At 37.6% G+C, this 15,740-nt stretch overlaps 2 protein-coding genes across 2 annotated transcripts; one reads left to right on the top strand and one right to left on the bottom strand.

Moving 5' to 3' along the window:
* Positions 1-249: 249 nt before the first annotated feature.
* LOC108847492 (chaperone protein ClpD, chloroplastic) lies at positions 250-4,453 on the bottom strand. The gene is made up of 12 exons (XM_018620739.2): positions 3,699-4,453; positions 3,461-3,597; positions 3,141-3,370; positions 2,948-3,056; positions 2,729-2,859; positions 2,441-2,542; positions 2,064-2,345; positions 1,881-1,984; positions 1,494-1,788; positions 1,174-1,407; positions 850-1,086; positions 250-758 (listed from the first exon to the last, which is right to left on the bottom strand). Exons 1-12 carry the CDS (start codon positions 4,322-4,324, stop codon positions 444-446), a joined length of 2,802 nt encoding a protein of 933 aa, XP_018476241.2. The 5' UTR covers positions 4,325-4,453; the 3' UTR covers positions 250-443.
* Positions 4,454-9,520: 5,067 nt separating this feature from the next.
* On the top strand, positions 9,521-14,811 carry LOC130505589 (respiratory burst oxidase homolog protein C-like). Its single transcript, XM_057000186.1, has 10 exons — positions 9,521-10,503; positions 10,587-10,635; positions 10,750-10,863; positions 10,942-11,373; positions 11,453-11,839; positions 11,922-12,133; positions 12,215-12,317; positions 12,407-12,480; positions 13,824-14,350; positions 14,470-14,811. Exons 1-10 carry the CDS (start codon positions 9,758-9,760, stop codon positions 14,577-14,579), a joined length of 2,754 nt encoding a protein of 917 aa, XP_056856166.1. The 5' UTR covers positions 9,521-9,757; the 3' UTR covers positions 14,580-14,811.
* Positions 14,812-15,740: the final 929 nt, after the last annotated feature.

Here is a 15,740-nt window from a genome sequence, read left to right as displayed (position 1 = left end):
AGATTTTGATTCGGTAAATAATCTACTGGATACTTACTTTTAAATTTAATAAAAACTGTATTCATTTTTAATATATTTTATAAGTTTTGTTAATTGGTAAAGAATTTGCGGGTTTTAAAATTCAACTAGATTTGACAGGTGTTTTCAAAGCATTTGCTCAAAATACGAGATAAGATTTGTACTTAAATAAATGTTTGGGTTTTGATGATTTTATTTGAAAGCTTAGATATTTTCAAATATCTTATTAAATATTAATAATTTGATAATGTGGTATTAATATAATTCGAGTAAGAAATACATAAAGCTATTACAATTACCTCACGCACTAATCACTATGTATCTTTATATATATACACATGTTTGCAATAAGCAATTGAGATTCACGTACAAGACGAGTGAGTATAACCAAAGAATCTTTATATACAATCCTCCAATGGTGAAATCTATGCGATTGATGTCTTGTCGGTAACTCGTACACTGTAAGAATCTGGTTTGGTCCGAACCGAAGGGTTTCCAGTATCATCGAGAACCACAAATGCCGTGTCACCGGGCTTGAAGCTCCCAGCAAGAAAGGCTTCGCTGAGTGGATCTTCCACAATCTCTGTGACGGTTCTACGCAGTGGTCGTGCACCGTAGGCCGGATCATAGCCTTGTCTGCATATAAGCTCTTTGACAGGTTCAGACACCTCTAAACCGACTCCAAGTGCCACAAGCCTCGACTTCAAGTCTTGTAACATCAGGTTCAGGATCTCCATCATCTGCAAAATCAGAGTTGAACATTTGATTTTTTTTCTTTCTAATTAATGAATTTTAATCTTTTAGGATTAAGAGGTTGAGAAAATGGCTAACCTGAGCTTGCTCGAGCTGTCTGAAGATGACGATTTCGTCTATCCGGTTCAAGAGCTCTGGACGGAAGTAGTTCTTGAGTTCTTCGACTACCAAAGCTTTCATTCCTGCGTAAGATGCTTCCTCTTCGTTATCGTCGAGGATAAAACCTATTTGCCTTTGTCTTCCCTTGGCAATGGCTGATGATCCAACGTTAGAGGTCATTATGATCAGTGCGTTCTTGAAAGATACTCTCCTTCCCTGTCAAATAACATACCCAACATAAACTTCAACTCTGTATGTCTCTTGAAGAAGCTAGAAAATAAGTATAAATGTGGGACATAGAACCTGTGAATCGGTGAGATGGCCGTCTTCGAACAGCTGGAGAAGAATATTGAAAATATCAGGATGGGCTTTCTCTATCTCGTCGAACAAAACCACTGTAAAAGGACGTCTCCTGATAGCTTCAGTTAGCATTCCACCTTCTTCAAAACCAACATATCCTGGAGGAGAGCCTATCAACTTGCTCACGGTATGACGCTCCATGTACTCACTCATGTCCAGTCTCAGCATAGATTCCTCCTGCATTGACCAATAAAAGAAACCAGTTCAGTGACCATATCATATGCCATCAAGCATTACAAAGTTAACGAAGCTGTTAGCTGTACCGATCCGAAATAATTAGCTGCTAAAGCTTTTGTGAGTTCGGTTTTGCCAACTCCAGTTGGTCCACAGAAAAGCATAGCGGCAATTGGACGGTCAGGATCTTTTAAGCCAACCCGTGACCTCTTCACAGCTCGAGATATGGCAGCTACAGCCTCGTCTTGACCAACAACTCTGCCTCTTAGCTGATCTTCTAGACCCATAAGAAGCATTCTTTCATCTGCAGTGATCTGTTGAACTGGAATTCCAGACCAAGCCGATGCAACCGCTGCAATATCATCAGGTCCCACCTCTATAGGCCTGAAAACAGAATCAAACAAATATTATGAAGGTTCCTTCTTTAATTTTTTAAAATTAACTATTTGCAAATATGTAAAAGCAGTTAATCATACTCATCGTTTCCTGCTGCAGGCGGCGGAGAAGACTCCTCGACTAGTTCACCAGGCTCGTCCGCAACGGCATTACTCTCATCCTGGTTCGGCCTGCTTGATAGAACCTATTAACAGAAAAATTATTGAAACCGTTTAATAGGTAAATACGATAAACATGCAAGTGCAAATGCCTAAGTCTGTTACCACTTCGTGCATGGCCTGAACAGTTCTGATCTCTTGCCAGTAATCATCCGGCGGCTTCGAAAGGATACAGATTGCATCCTCCTTTTTCTTTCTAAAAGCTTCGATGCGAGCTCTGCTTCCCGCCTCATCAATAAGATCGATAGCTTTATCCGGAAGAAATCTATCCGCGATGTATCGCGATGAAAGGTACACTGCAGCATCTATGGCTTCCATAGTGTATTTGCAGTTGTGATGGGCTTCGTATTTTTCACGAAGGCCAAGCAAAATCTTCACCGCGTCTTCCTAAAATTGTTGTTAAGTTGAAAAACACTAGATAAGAAAAACAGATGTTTGTTTGGTTTGATAAGATTAGAAAACACTGTGCTTGTAGAGGAAACCTCGCTTGGCTCGTCAATCAACACAGGCTGGAATCTCCTTGCTAGTGCTTTGTCCTTCTCAAACTGACTCCTAAATTCATCAAGGGTCGTGGATGCAATACACTGCAAATGGTTTGATTATTGATTGTTAGTACACTATATAATTAGCATATGTTTCAGTAGAACTTTTGATTCTGTTATATTTTCATATGAACTACATCCAGACAGAAGTGGAAACATTACTGTTTCAGTTTTACTAAAATATTTGAGCACAAAGAAGCAGAAAGTCAATTCATTCAGAATACGTACCTGAAGTTCACCCCTTCCAAGTGGTGGTTTCAAGAGATTAGCAATGTCAAGACCAGACCCTTTGTTTCCTCTTCCGACGGTGCCAGATCCAATAAGAGTGTGCACTTCATCTACGAAGAGAATGACCTTACCTATAAGAAAGCAAAACAAAACAAAAAATGTGTCAGGAATGTATCATGATAACTCAACAGTATGTATTAGTATTTTGGGATCAATAACCTGATTTTTTAACTTCGCTTATCAAAGCAGTGACGCGTGACTCAAGTTCTCCCCTTTCCTTCGCACCAGCCATTAGCAGTCCTATATCCAGGGACAAGATGCGCTTTGTCTACATAGAGCAACAAACAAAACTGGTCATGTACAAGGTTGACAAAACTGGCCATGTACATATAGCTTAGATGCGGGTACGCACCAAGAGAAAACCAGGAGCATTTGCTTCTGCAATACTAATGGCAAGTCCTTCAGCAATGGCAGTCTTCCCAACACCAGCCTCACCGAGAAGAATCGGGTTGTTTTTAGTTCTGCGGCAAAGTATCTGGATAACTCTCTGAACCTCCTTCTCCCTGCCAATAACAGGATCAATACGCCCCTCACCAGCTCTTGCCGTAAGATCCACACAGAACTGTTCCAATACACTTTTCTCTGGTAACACAAAAAAAAAAATTACAGTTAAAAAAAAGGTCCATCAGTAAGACTCATAAGAACAAAAAAATAAAAGGTGAAGTCTGTCACCTTTGGTTCTTCCAGGACCACCAACTCTGCCAGAAGCGTCAGAGCTCCCTTTAGGCGGTTCTCTTCCGTCTTTAGCAATCTCTCCTTTAAGCCTAGTCAGCGCTGCTGCTGTGAGTAGATTCATATTCGCTCCCAATCTAAACAAAACAATCACATCACATCAAACAAAATCAATTTTGTTTTTTTTTCATCACAACAACATATCCAAAAAGAGAAGAGTCCGTTTAGTTTTCTCCACCTCTTGAGTACTCTCCCGGCGCTCCCGTCATCAACGGTGAAGAGTCCAACGGCTATATGCTCGGGAGCGATATACTGACACTCCAGAGTCCTGGAGTACTCAACCGCAGCTTCGAACACACGCTTCGTGCTGATTGAGAACGGCATGTCCGTCGACTTGGAGTACGGAGTAGTACTACTCTCCGTAGATGAATCGGAGTTAGCTTCGTCCCAGATACTCGAGACGACCTCGCGCGCCTTGTCTATGGCGATTCCGGATCCGAGGAAGCCCTGAGGGTCGCGATCCTCGGCGATGAGGCCGAGGAGGATGTGCTGAGGGTAGACCATGTCTTTCCCCAGCGACTTGGCTTCCTTCTGGGAGAAGATGATGGCTCTGATGGCTCGCTCCGTGAACCGCTCGAAAACGGCGGAGATCGGGGGGAGTTGTTTGTTTCGTTTCTTGTGGCGGGAGTTTGTTGGAGTGAGGCGGCGGATCGTGCGGTTGGAGAGGGAGATTCCGAGGTAGGAGGAGGAGGAGAAAGAGGAGAGGGAAGAAGCGGCGAAAGTCGTGACGGGAGAGGAAGGAGAGGGGAGACGGCGGGAGTGGAGCGTTAGAGGCGGCGAGGTGGAAGTAGATAAGACTTCCATGATCGTCTTCGTCGGTGAGAAAAATCTCCGATTTGTGCCAAAAATGGTGTGAGATTATTATTATTTAGAGAAAAGGAAGCAAAAAGTAAGCTGAGACGTCACGGCAATGTTTTCTTTTTTAGTTATTATTCGGTTAGTTGTGGATTGGATTACACAGTATTTATATATTTATGTAAACGCAACTCTGGATTCTTTAAGGGACTGTTTGGCTACAATTTTGTTAGTCACGTTTGCGTTTTGATGAAGATTCTTTTCACTGTTGTCTATTGTTTACTTGTAATCTATGTTACATGGAAACGGAAGCAGAAACGTGGAAGCGGAAGCGTATGGAAACGTGGAAGCGAAATTTTTCAAAAATTTAGGAAGCGGATACGTGTTGGAAGCATGTATCTATCTGTCTATATATATATATTAAAATATAAGAAAATTTTATAAAATCTTAAACTAAATATTATATGATTTAAATTTAAAATAAATCACTTATTCTTTTATAATAATTTTCAAATGATTTCATATTAAAGCTTTGAAAACACACATAAAATAAGTTTAAATAAATTATTATATTAATTATTTTTATTACTTCATAAATAATTGAAAATATATATTTTAATATATTCTATATATTTAATAAAAACCTTAATACAAAAGGATAATTTATAATATTAATTTTAGAGTTTGTATATTTTGATTCTCTCTATTTCATTACTATTAAATTTTGGATTTTATATAAATTAAAAACTATGATTTTATATTTTTATTGATTTATATCATTGTGTCTTAAAAATTGGAAACGTGATTCCAAAACGGAACCGTAAGCTTCCAAAAGATATTTAAAGAGAATATTTTGGAAACGCTTTGGAAGCGAGTTTCCGCAAGCTTCCACAAGCTTCCGATTCCGATTCCGATTCCGAAGCGGGAAGCGTACGTCCGATGAAGCTTCCATGCAACCTAGCTTGTAATAGCGGACTTTTTTTTTTGTTCAATCTTGTAATAGAAGACTAAAAGAGGCGTAAGCGTGTTTTTATGTAGACAATAGCTTTTCATACTCTTCTGGTTTTGTCTTAACTTAAGCCATTCTGGGTATAGTTTGTTTGTTAGTCTTAACTTAAGCCATTCTGGGTAAAACAAATATGTAAATGTTATGAATTTAACGTTTACCGAGTTTAATTGTTTTAAGTATCAGTTTAATGAGTAATGAAGGGGGTGATATTGTTTGTTTGTTAGTCTTAACTTAAGCCATTCTGGGTAAGATGGCTCATCTAATTATTTTGTTTTCGATACGTTATTAGAGCAAATGTTCTGGTGTCTTTCGCACAACCTCAAAAATAAACGTATAACATGTGGAATGCGTTAGGATAACAATGAAATGCTAGTTTGCGTGACATAACGTCTGACGCGCTTTTCCCTGAAAAGAACAAAAGTTTGGGGTTTTTCTTCTACTGTAGTTATAACGTTTTTTTTCCTCGTCAAACTTATGTTTTATATACTTGTGAATTTAAATTTAATTACTGCAAATCTAGCCTTTGTAATCTTTTAATTAGTCATAAGTAGGGCTGGGCAAAAAATCCGAACCCGAAAAACTGAACCGAACCCGATCCGAAAAAGTAGCACCGAATCCGAACCGAAATTGATTAAATATCCGAACGGGTTCAAAATTTCGGTATTTAAAGAACCGAAACCGAACCCGATCCGAACCGAAGTATTGTGGGTACCCGAATGTATCCGAAATAAATTTATATACTCAAATATATACATTATTTTTATATATAATGTATATTAAAAATATTAAAAATATATAAGATACCTTTAAATTTTTTAAAATATTCGAAAAATATATGTAAATAGTCAAAAGTAAATGTTTAAATAGATAAATTATACTGAAAACACCAAAATAGCTAAATATCTATTGATTCTTTATCCAAATATTCAAAGAAAACCAATTTATATGTTAAATTAAGATATTTTGACATATATGTTATGAAAATTTATATGTAATATATTATCTCTCTTATAGATTTTGAAAATTTAAAGTATATAATGGATTTTGAAAATTTAAAAACATTTTAAATAGGTTATCCGAACCCGAACCGAACCCGCAAAGATCTGAACCGAATCTGAACCGAAATTTAGAAATATCCGAATGGGGCTGAAATCTTTAACCCCGAAAACCCGAAACCCGAATGGACTGAACCGAAACCCGAATGGGTACCCGAACGCCCAGCCCTAGTCATAAGCATTCCCGAAAAAAAAAATATTGGATGTGAAGAAGGAGAAGCATTAATGTCTAAATAAATACAATTGTAAAGCAAAATGCTGGTATCTGACATTTGACCCATGCCCTCAACAAGTCAACAAATGTTGAAAACGCAGAACGTTGAAAAAAGAGAAATTAAAGGACCAAACGCAAGCACAACTGCTCAAGAAGAAGCTCAAGTTGCACACGGAATGAAACAAAGAGAAGCGGTCCCTGTCCTAAACTACATAATAGAGAGAATCAAAAACTTATTAGCCTAACCGTGCCAATTTAGGGTTCCTAGTTGTCTTCCCTTTTAATTCTTCGGTGGAAATTTCTTTCCAATAGAAGAAATATAACTAGAGACAAACAAAAAGAGAGTCAATTTATTGGTTACCCAAGTTCTCTCCTCATGCATGTCAATTCATGAGTTTTTTTACGTTCGTTGCAAGCAATAACGTGTGTACTTTTCTATTATCTCTCTCTCGTGTTAATTCACTTTCTCGTTTTTTCTTAATTAACCGTATTCATATACTGAAGAAAGACTTTACAAGCCTTGACATCTTAGCATTCAATTTTTGTATAGAGATGATGAAAAGAATGAAAAAGCCTGGGGTCGTCTCAATCGACTTTAAGGATCAGTTTGATGGAGAAATCTAGCCACGTCCATCTTGGCTCCACCGTCCTCCACATGACATGTGACTTGCCAATGCATTTTCTTAACTTTGTTAATGATTTAACTGGTCTTTCTATGGGGATTCTTATACCCGAATGAGTACGTAATAAGATCCATCAGTTTGGACAGTTTGTCTGAATGTGGCGAATCATCTTCCCCTTCTATAGAAACCAACGAAGCTAACAGGTTCACAATCTCTCAACTTGTTTACCCCTCCATTTGAATAATAGAGCGAATATGAGCAATAGTGGAAGCTGAATAGAAGTCTCCACAAAGAGACTCAATCGATGCAACTGTGGTGATACTAGCAAGCACGCGGTTGGATGTGATGTAATAGAGACCATCTCGATGGCAGTCGTGTTTGCTGGAAATGTGAGGTTCCATATATAATAGTCGTTGGAAAGTGAATGTTTCAGCTCATGGCAAAATGAAGGTGTTTATGTTAGGAGTTACTATCTCAGAACTTGCGGCATATCATCACATATTGCTCCACCTCCATGTCATTCGCCATTGCTGCGTGCAAGCTGCGCGCGTTTGAATTTGTGTCATAGTTGCCTATATCTACTGCATTCAGTAGGCAACAAAGCGTATTATATATCCACCATAGATATAAAATCTATTTTATCACCAGAAACGATCTTTCTTAGGAAAAGCTTTACTCAATTAAACCTCGATCAGGACCTTGGCCTCATCCATGAAAGGATACAGGCGAGATTTGTGAGACCATTTGAACACCTAATCTTATATATGGCCTTTCTCGTGAAATTTTTCAGAGTTGTCCATACTGGAGTAATTTTGATCTCAGAGATAACTAAGGTTGTTTCTGGAGTATAGAAAAAAAGTAACTAGATTCAGTTGTACAAGTTTTATAATGGCGATTATGCAGTTCTTACCTCTTATATAGAGGAGACAAACACCTATAGAACTGACATAAGATTCTTCTTTCTGGTTCTCTAGTCCTTGTAACAGAATTTTGGGTATAATTGCTACCACATGAGTTGGAAGCTGAATACAACCATCAAGCATTTTTAGGTTAATAACCCTAAATCATGCCTCCCCTGTTTTTATTTGGGATCTACTTCTCGATTGCTTTCTAGTCGTAGCAATTGATACTTCGTACTGGCTTAATTTTAAAACTCCATGCGATGATCATTACTAGACAATATTAACGGTATTTCCAGATAAAATTCTCCCATTGAGAGTGAGTAAAAGTTTTGTGATGAGAACATGGTAAGAAACAAAGATGATAAAAAGGAAGCATCGCACGTATTTGTTGGACCAATGACAAGAACTTGTGCCACACAGCTTAAAGTTGCATTTGACTTATAAATTCAAGAAATAATTTACAAAGGTAATTCAAAAGTTTATTGGAAATGATAGCTACCAAGTCTAACCTATTCTAAGCTTAACACAAGTAAAAAACAATCCATGAAATGACTTTGTTTTCTGACAATGAAGATCAAAAATCACTTAGAGAAAAAAGGTGAATTCCATTTTCTGTCCAATTACTATCTATTTTTCATTTCCAAATTATTTTTCGTGATATATACAAAACCCCCATTACAGAATTTATCCTACTTTCGAGTAGAATAGATGATTCTCTTTTAATTCTTTGTGATTTTTTCAATCCTTTTATAATATATCACATTGGTAATGATCAGAACCGTGGTATCGATCCATCAATCCACAGGAAACGTCTTGTATCGACCAGCTCTAAATTCCCTTACCTTATTTGAATTTTTTTTAATTGGTAAACTTGTTTTGGCCGGCTTTGATCATTCTTTTGTAGAACATATAGGAATTCTTTTACAGGGTTATTAGTATTAGGAAGGAGACCCTCCATGTTCTACAGGCAGTTTCTTTTTAAATGCAACCTGTGTACAAATTTGTATTTGCCTATACATTTGTTTCTGTTTTTAAATGGTAACATCGAATATAATCATATAATTCTTAGACTCTTGATTACTTAAAGAATATATTACTTTGATAAGTTTCAAACATTCGCTACAGAGTACAGACCTGTTAAAAAACAGTGGACTATTGTTTTCAATTTAATAAAAGGGAATAATCACTCAACTTATGATTTTTTAAAAAATTTCATTTTGTTAATGGTTTTTGCATTACAGTTGCACGTTATCAGTTTTGGTTGTTTCTTTTGCATCACAAATGACAAATCTGGTGGGCCAACTCGGACCACGTCTCTCTTCTTTATTCAAATATATTTTTCTTACACAACCAATCATCTCTCCTCACCAGTATTTATACATAAATCCATTTTCATTTCTCCTATCATAAATCACGAGAGATCGTTTACTTTCCCTAAAGTTTTCAGAGGAAAGAACATCACAGAGTATTTTTCCCGGAAAATTTATTGATTTTCTCGTGAAAATGTTCTATCTGCTATCACAATGTTTCCGCTGAATTAAGGAGATTTTTGCTACAATTTCTAGTATAATCATTTTTCATTTTCGGTCAAATTAAGCAGAAGAGAGATTTTTGTTTTTTTTTTGTTTTTATATAAAAAATGCAGAGAGTGAGCTTTGAAGTGTCAGGATCAGGCTACAACTCCGAAGCCGAAAGCAGCGGCTACATGAGCGGTCCGATGAGCGGTCAACTCCCGCCGGTTTACAAAAAACCAGCGATCAAGAACTCCGGATTCTCGGGGGAGCAGAGCCAGAGAGCGCGTGGTGCTCCTCCATACGTGGACATCACGGTAGACGTTCACGACGACAGGGTGTCTGTAAACACCCTCAGATCACCCGGATCGGAAGGTGGTGGATCCAGCAGCAGCGTCGAAGAAAGTCAAGAGCTCACGCTTCTGAAACGCAACCGCACCGAGAAAAAAACGGCCGTGGTGAAGCGTCTAGCCTCTGTCTCTCACGAGCTCAAGCGCATTACGTCCGTCTCTGGTAGTAGCACTACGAGAAAGCCTGGCCGCGGCGCGGCTAAGTTGGACCGGACGAAGTCCGCCGCGGCTCAGGCTCTCAAGGGGCTTAAGTTTATCAGCAAAAACGACGGCGGAGCGGGATGGTCCGCCGTCGAGAAGCGGTTTAATCAGATCACGGCGACGACCGGTGGGCTGCTGCTGCGAACCAAGTTCGGCGAGTGCATTGGGATGAACTCCAAGGAGTTTGCGTTGGAGCTGTTTGATGCGTTGGCTAGACGAAGGAACATAACAGGGGAAGTGATCGATGGTGATCAACTTAAAGAGTTTTGGGAACAGATCAATGATCAGAGCTTTGATTCTCGTCTTAAGACATTCTTCGACATGTACAGTTTTTCAGTTTCTTGTCTGTTAAGTTTCTCTTTCTCTGTTTGTGAATCTGATGGTAATTTTGAAAAATAAAATGCAGGGTGGATAAAGATGCTGATGGTAGACTTACCGAAGATGAAGTTAGAGAGGTAAGTTATCTACGACGAAACTAATATTACATATTGTGGTTTCGGACTTAAACCTGGTATTCAAAAAAAAAAATTGTTTTTTTTTTACTTGACACTGTTTAACTTTGTTCACAGATTATAAGTCTTAGTGCATCTGCAAACAATCTGAATACAATCCAGAAGAGAGCTGATGAGTATGCAGCTCTTATCATGGAAGAGCTGGATCCAGATAATATAGGGTACATCATGGTAAGTAATGGAAACACGAATTTTCTCATGTTATTTGAGTTGAGGACTAAATCATTTTGTGGTGAATCTTTGAAATAGTTGGAAAGTCTTGAGACACTGCTTTTGCAAGCGGCGTCACAGTCTGTAATAACAAGTACTGGGGAGAGAAAGAACCTGAGCCAAATGATGAGTCAGAGGCTTAAGCCTACGTTTAACCGTAACCCGTTGAAGAGATGGTACCGTGGACTCAGATTCTTCGTGATTGACAACTGGCAAAGATGTTGGGTGATAGTTTTATGGCTCATAGCCATGGCCGTACTCTTTGTATACAAATACATCCAATACAGACGTAGCCCTGTGTATCCAGTGATGGGTGATTGTGTGTGCATGGCCAAAGGTGCAGCGGAAACAGTTAAGCTGAACATGGCTTTGATTCTATTACCTGTTTGCAGAAACACCATCACATGGCTTAGGAATAAGACCAGGCTGGGTCGTGTTGTCCCATTTGATGACAATCTCAACTTCCACAAGGTAAAATGACACAAAACATATAAATAACCCTTTCATTAATCAAATTTCTTAGATGACAAATTAATGGTTAAAACATTAGGTTATAGCGGTGGGGATTTTACTTGGAGTGGCGTTGCACGCCGGTGCACATTTATCTTGCGATTTTCCGCGGCTACTACACGCAACTCCAGAGCAATATAGGCCTTTAAGGCAGTTCTTTGGGGAGGAGCAACCACAGAGCTACTGGCATTTTGTAAACTCTGTGGAAGGTATAACCGGACTTGTAATGATTCTGCTAATGGCGATTGCTTTCACACTAGCCACTCCTTGGTTCAGAAGAGGGAAGCTTAATCTTCCAGGACCGTTAAAGCAACTAGCTAGCTTCAATGCCTTTTGGTACACTCATCATTTGTTCGTTATAGTCTACATTCTCCTTGTTGCTCATGGATACTACTTGTATCTCACCAAAGACTGGCACAACAAAACGGTAAATAAAATCAATTCCCCTAACAGATCACAGCATATATATATAGCTATTTTCTAATCATTTGGTCATGAGATTGGTGTAGACCTGGATGTATTTGGTGGCACCAGTGGTTCTATACGCGTGTGAAAGGTTGATACGAGCATTCAGATCGACCATCAAGGCGGTGACTATTAAGAAAGTGGCAGTTTATCCAGGAAACGTTTTGGCAATACATTTGTCAAGGCCTCAAAACTTCAAATACAAGAGCGGTCAATACATGTTTGTTAATTGTGCTGCTGTATCTCCATTTGAATGGTACAAAAGCAAACCAAAATTATATATTTCTCTGCATTGTGACATTATACATGTCTAATGAGAGTTTTAATCAAAATGTAGGCATCCATTTTCAATCACCTCTGCACCACAGGATGATTACCTTAGTGTTCACATTAGAGTTCTTGGAGATTGGACAAGGGCTCTCAAAGGAGTCTTCTCTGAGGTAATTTTATAAATGTCTTTAATTAACCAACTACTTTTTGACATTAAAGAGTTTTGATATGAATGGTTTGGTTTTGCGTGTTGTTTCAGGTGTGTAAGCCACCTCCGGCTGGAGTTAGTGGTCTGCTTAGAGCCGACATGATGCATGGTGCAAATAATCCCGAGTAAGTGAAATTCCTAACCACTATATCTTGAAAAAATGACAAATCTAATTCTACACGTAAATGACTTAGTCGTGCAAAGAAAAAAAAGAAAGATTTGGTTCTAGAAGGTTTTTGAGAGGATGAATCATGAAATCGTGATATCCACTTACAAAAAGCATTCTTATGTGTTAAGGGGTTTTAGGTATAAAGGGTGACAAATTCAAACAATGTTGTACCTAACTCATCATAATATAAGTGGTGGGAGACCACAACTTAAAACAAAACTATCAACGTAATTATCATTATCTTATTTATATGATGGAGACACATTATTTGATATATCATGCAAGCACGATGATTTTTTTGCCTCTCCATGTGTTTTTGTGACCGCGTAAATCTTGGGTCCCTCCTCTTGCAATATCTTAAAACGGATTATTAAAGGTTGATAGGTCAAACTCTACTTTTTAATGTCAACATTCGATGGTGTTTTTATAAAATATTTTTGCATCATGTCAATCATACTGCCGAGTGGTTTTATTTACTATATCAAGTTTCTTACTTTGGAAACTAATTAAAAACAAAACAAATTGAAGAGATGCCGAGTTATAAATGGTATTCATGGTTTCCTATCTGTGTTTTTGAGGCACATCACATGTAGATATAACATAGATCCAGGTGTACGAATAAACTTGCATATATAATATACTTCTCCTTGGTTTTGGTTTGAAGTGTTCACATGCCAAATTAATATGTTTTAGTCGGATATTATTATTATAGTCATGTACTTTACTTGATCATGTTTGCTTAGAGTTCCAAAAAAAAAAAAAAAAAAGTCATGTACTTTACTTAGTTTTGGTTTTAAGGTTTCACAAGCCAAATTAATTTGTTTGGACAAGCATGATTATTCTATTCTTTTAAGAATATTCCAAACTATAGTATTGTTTTGTTTTGTGCGATTTTGTTTTGGCGTTATTATAATGTTAACTATCTCGAAATTTCAAATGCCACCACCATTACTTATAGTTGTATACACTCGTATATAGCTAGCAGCCTAGCAGGACAAAAAATAGTCACAAGAGAAAGTGAACAGGACATTAACTAAAAATGTTATATAGGTAATTTAATATAGTACATACATTATTATCTTCAACTAACGTTCAATCATATATTAGATTTTAAAAGATGTGAGTGTATGGACAAATTTGAATTTATAACATAATATTTGATTACGACCAAATTGTTTTGTTTCTTTATAGTGAAACCTACGCGATACTATTTACGTTAGTGTTTGTTGAAAAATATAAGATTGGTTCATCATAGAAAAGAGAGTTGTGACCATGATAGCAATAATTCTTATTCTACAGCTTCCCGAAAGTCTTGATTGATGGTCCATACGGTGCACCAGCCCAAGACTACAAAAAGTACGAGGTGGTTCTACTGGTTGGTCTCGGAATCGGAGCCACACCAATGATCAGTATCGTCAAGGACATTGTCAACAACATCAGGGCCAAAGAACAAGCCCAACTCAGCCGAATGGAGCATGGAACAAGTGAACCACAACAACGAAACAAGAAAGAGAATTTCAGGACACGTAGGGCTTACTTCTACTGGGTTACGCGTGAGCAAGGCTCTTTCGATTGGTTTAAGAACATAATGAACGAGGTCGCGGAAAGAGATACCAACCGTGTCATCGAGCTTCATAATTATTGTACAAGCGTCTACGAAGAAGGCGACGCCCGTTCTGCGCTTATACATATGCTTCAATCACTAAACCATGCAAAGAACGGCGTCGATATTGTCTCTGGAACAAGAGTTATGTCCCATTTTGCTAAACCTAATTGGAGAAATGTTTACAAACGCATAGCCATGGATCATCCTAACACTAAAGTTGGTAAGTTCACATCATCTTCTCACGGTTATTATAAAATCATCAGCTAAAAGAATACTAATTTGGTAGAGTATATGTAGAGATGATATAACATATGGAATGATATTAACAACATTGTGCAGGAGTATTCTACTGTGGAGCACCAGCATTGACAAAGGAGCTAAGGCATTTAGCTTTAGATTTCACCCACAAGACAAGCACTAGATTTTCCTTCCACAAAGAGAATTTCTAAAGGAGAACACAGAGCTAAAAGGCATAAGCAACAAAAGCAAGAGAAAAAGATGCATTGAGTTATGTTTCTCGTAATTTTACTTCTTTTATACAATTTACTTAATTATATATGTATACATATATGTGCGCATGCACCCACATGAGTACTTGACTGTAGATTTCCTTTTATGCTTTTTGGTCGTATGTTTAAATTGTTCTCTTTGGAAAGTGTAACCTTATGTTGTCGACAAAAACGGTGCAAAACGAAGCAAAGGTTGTATAGTTTAAAGAAGAACAACTGTGATACAATGCAAGCACCATAACCGTGCTCACCATTGGAAAAAAATGGCAAGAGAATTAGGTCCACCATCAGGAAACAAAGTAAAGAACTTTATATGGGTTTTTTCTTAATAAAGCAACAAATAGCATAAAATTTTTACCAATTAATATTTTATTTTGAAAATAAAAGAAATTCAAAATATATGTAAAAGGTATTTTGTATTATCTTTTTATAGCAAAACAATTAGTAATATTTTTTTTACAGAATATATGAAATAAGAGATTGAACCAAAATGCACAACTGAATCACTACAGGCTAATTCTACTCCTCTAAACAAAAAACTTGGATCTATAAATAGAACCATTGTGAAAATTTGAAAAACGAGAGGCCACACAAAACTCACGCAAAAAGTGGGGAGATTGACCTTTGATCCACAAAAAGGATGAGAAGAATCTGCCAGAGAGGGAGATGAGAAAAGTTTAATCCTCTGCATATTCACATTGAATAAAAAAAAAAGAAACTTCGAATCGTAAAACAGAGACAAAGATGGTCGGAAGCAAGGAGAAACGAGACAAGAGACTCCAACAAGTCTCTCTCCTTCGTACTATTCCTTACTCCGATCACCAGAGGTAAGAATGACTTTGTTGTTTTATCTTGTTTGTCGGTGAACCATTTTATGTTTTGATCTTTAATCAGAAGCTATGATAATATTATGTCATTTAGGAGATTCATTTGATCTTTTGTTTTTGCTAGAGAAATCTTTTTCTTGAAAATGCTGATACAAATATTGTTGTTAGGTGGTGGACCTCTGAAACTGTGGCGGTGGTAACGGGTGCGAATAGAGGGATAGGATTTGAGATGGTCAAACAATTGGCGGGACATGGCTTAACTGTTATTCTAACA

This window comes from Raphanus sativus, unplaced genomic scaffold (genome assembly GCF_000801105.2).
Source record: "Raphanus sativus cultivar WK10039 unplaced genomic scaffold, ASM80110v3 Scaffold2403, whole genome shotgun sequence".
NCBI lineage: Eukaryota > Viridiplantae > Streptophyta > Magnoliopsida > Brassicales > Brassicaceae > Raphanus > Raphanus sativus.
The sequence above is the reverse complement of the archived record's forward strand: the minus strand, read 5'-3'. Positions and strand labels throughout refer to the sequence as shown.

What these genes read in the sequence shown, in the direction of transcription:
- LOC108847492 (XM_018620739.2), bottom strand. Translation starts at nt 4,324, where the DNA reads ATGGAAGTCTTATCTACTTCCACCTCGCCGCCTCTAACGCTCCACTCC. An exon ending in TTGGAAGGGGTGAACTTCAG is followed by an intron (nt 2,543 to 2,728) that starts GTACGTATTCTG and finishes AACCATTTGCAG; the next exon opens with TGTATTGCATCCACGACCCT. An exon ending in TGATTGACGAGCCAAGCGAG is followed by an intron (nt 2,346 to 2,440) that starts GTTTCCTCTACA and finishes CAACAATTTTAG; the next exon opens with GAAGACGCGGTGAAGATTTT.
- LOC130505589 (XM_057000186.1), top strand. Translation starts at nt 9,758, where the DNA reads ATGCAGAGAGTGAGCTTTGAAGTGTCAGGATCAGGCTACAACTCCGAA. An exon ending in CTTAAGACATTCTTCGACAT is followed by an intron (nt 10,504 to 10,586) that starts GTACAGTTTTTC and finishes AATAAAATGCAG; the next exon opens with GGTGGATAAAGATGCTGATG. An exon ending in TCATCCTAACACTAAAGTTG is followed by an intron (nt 14,351 to 14,469) that starts GTAAGTTCACAT and finishes AACATTGTGCAG; the next exon opens with GAGTATTCTACTGTGGAGCA.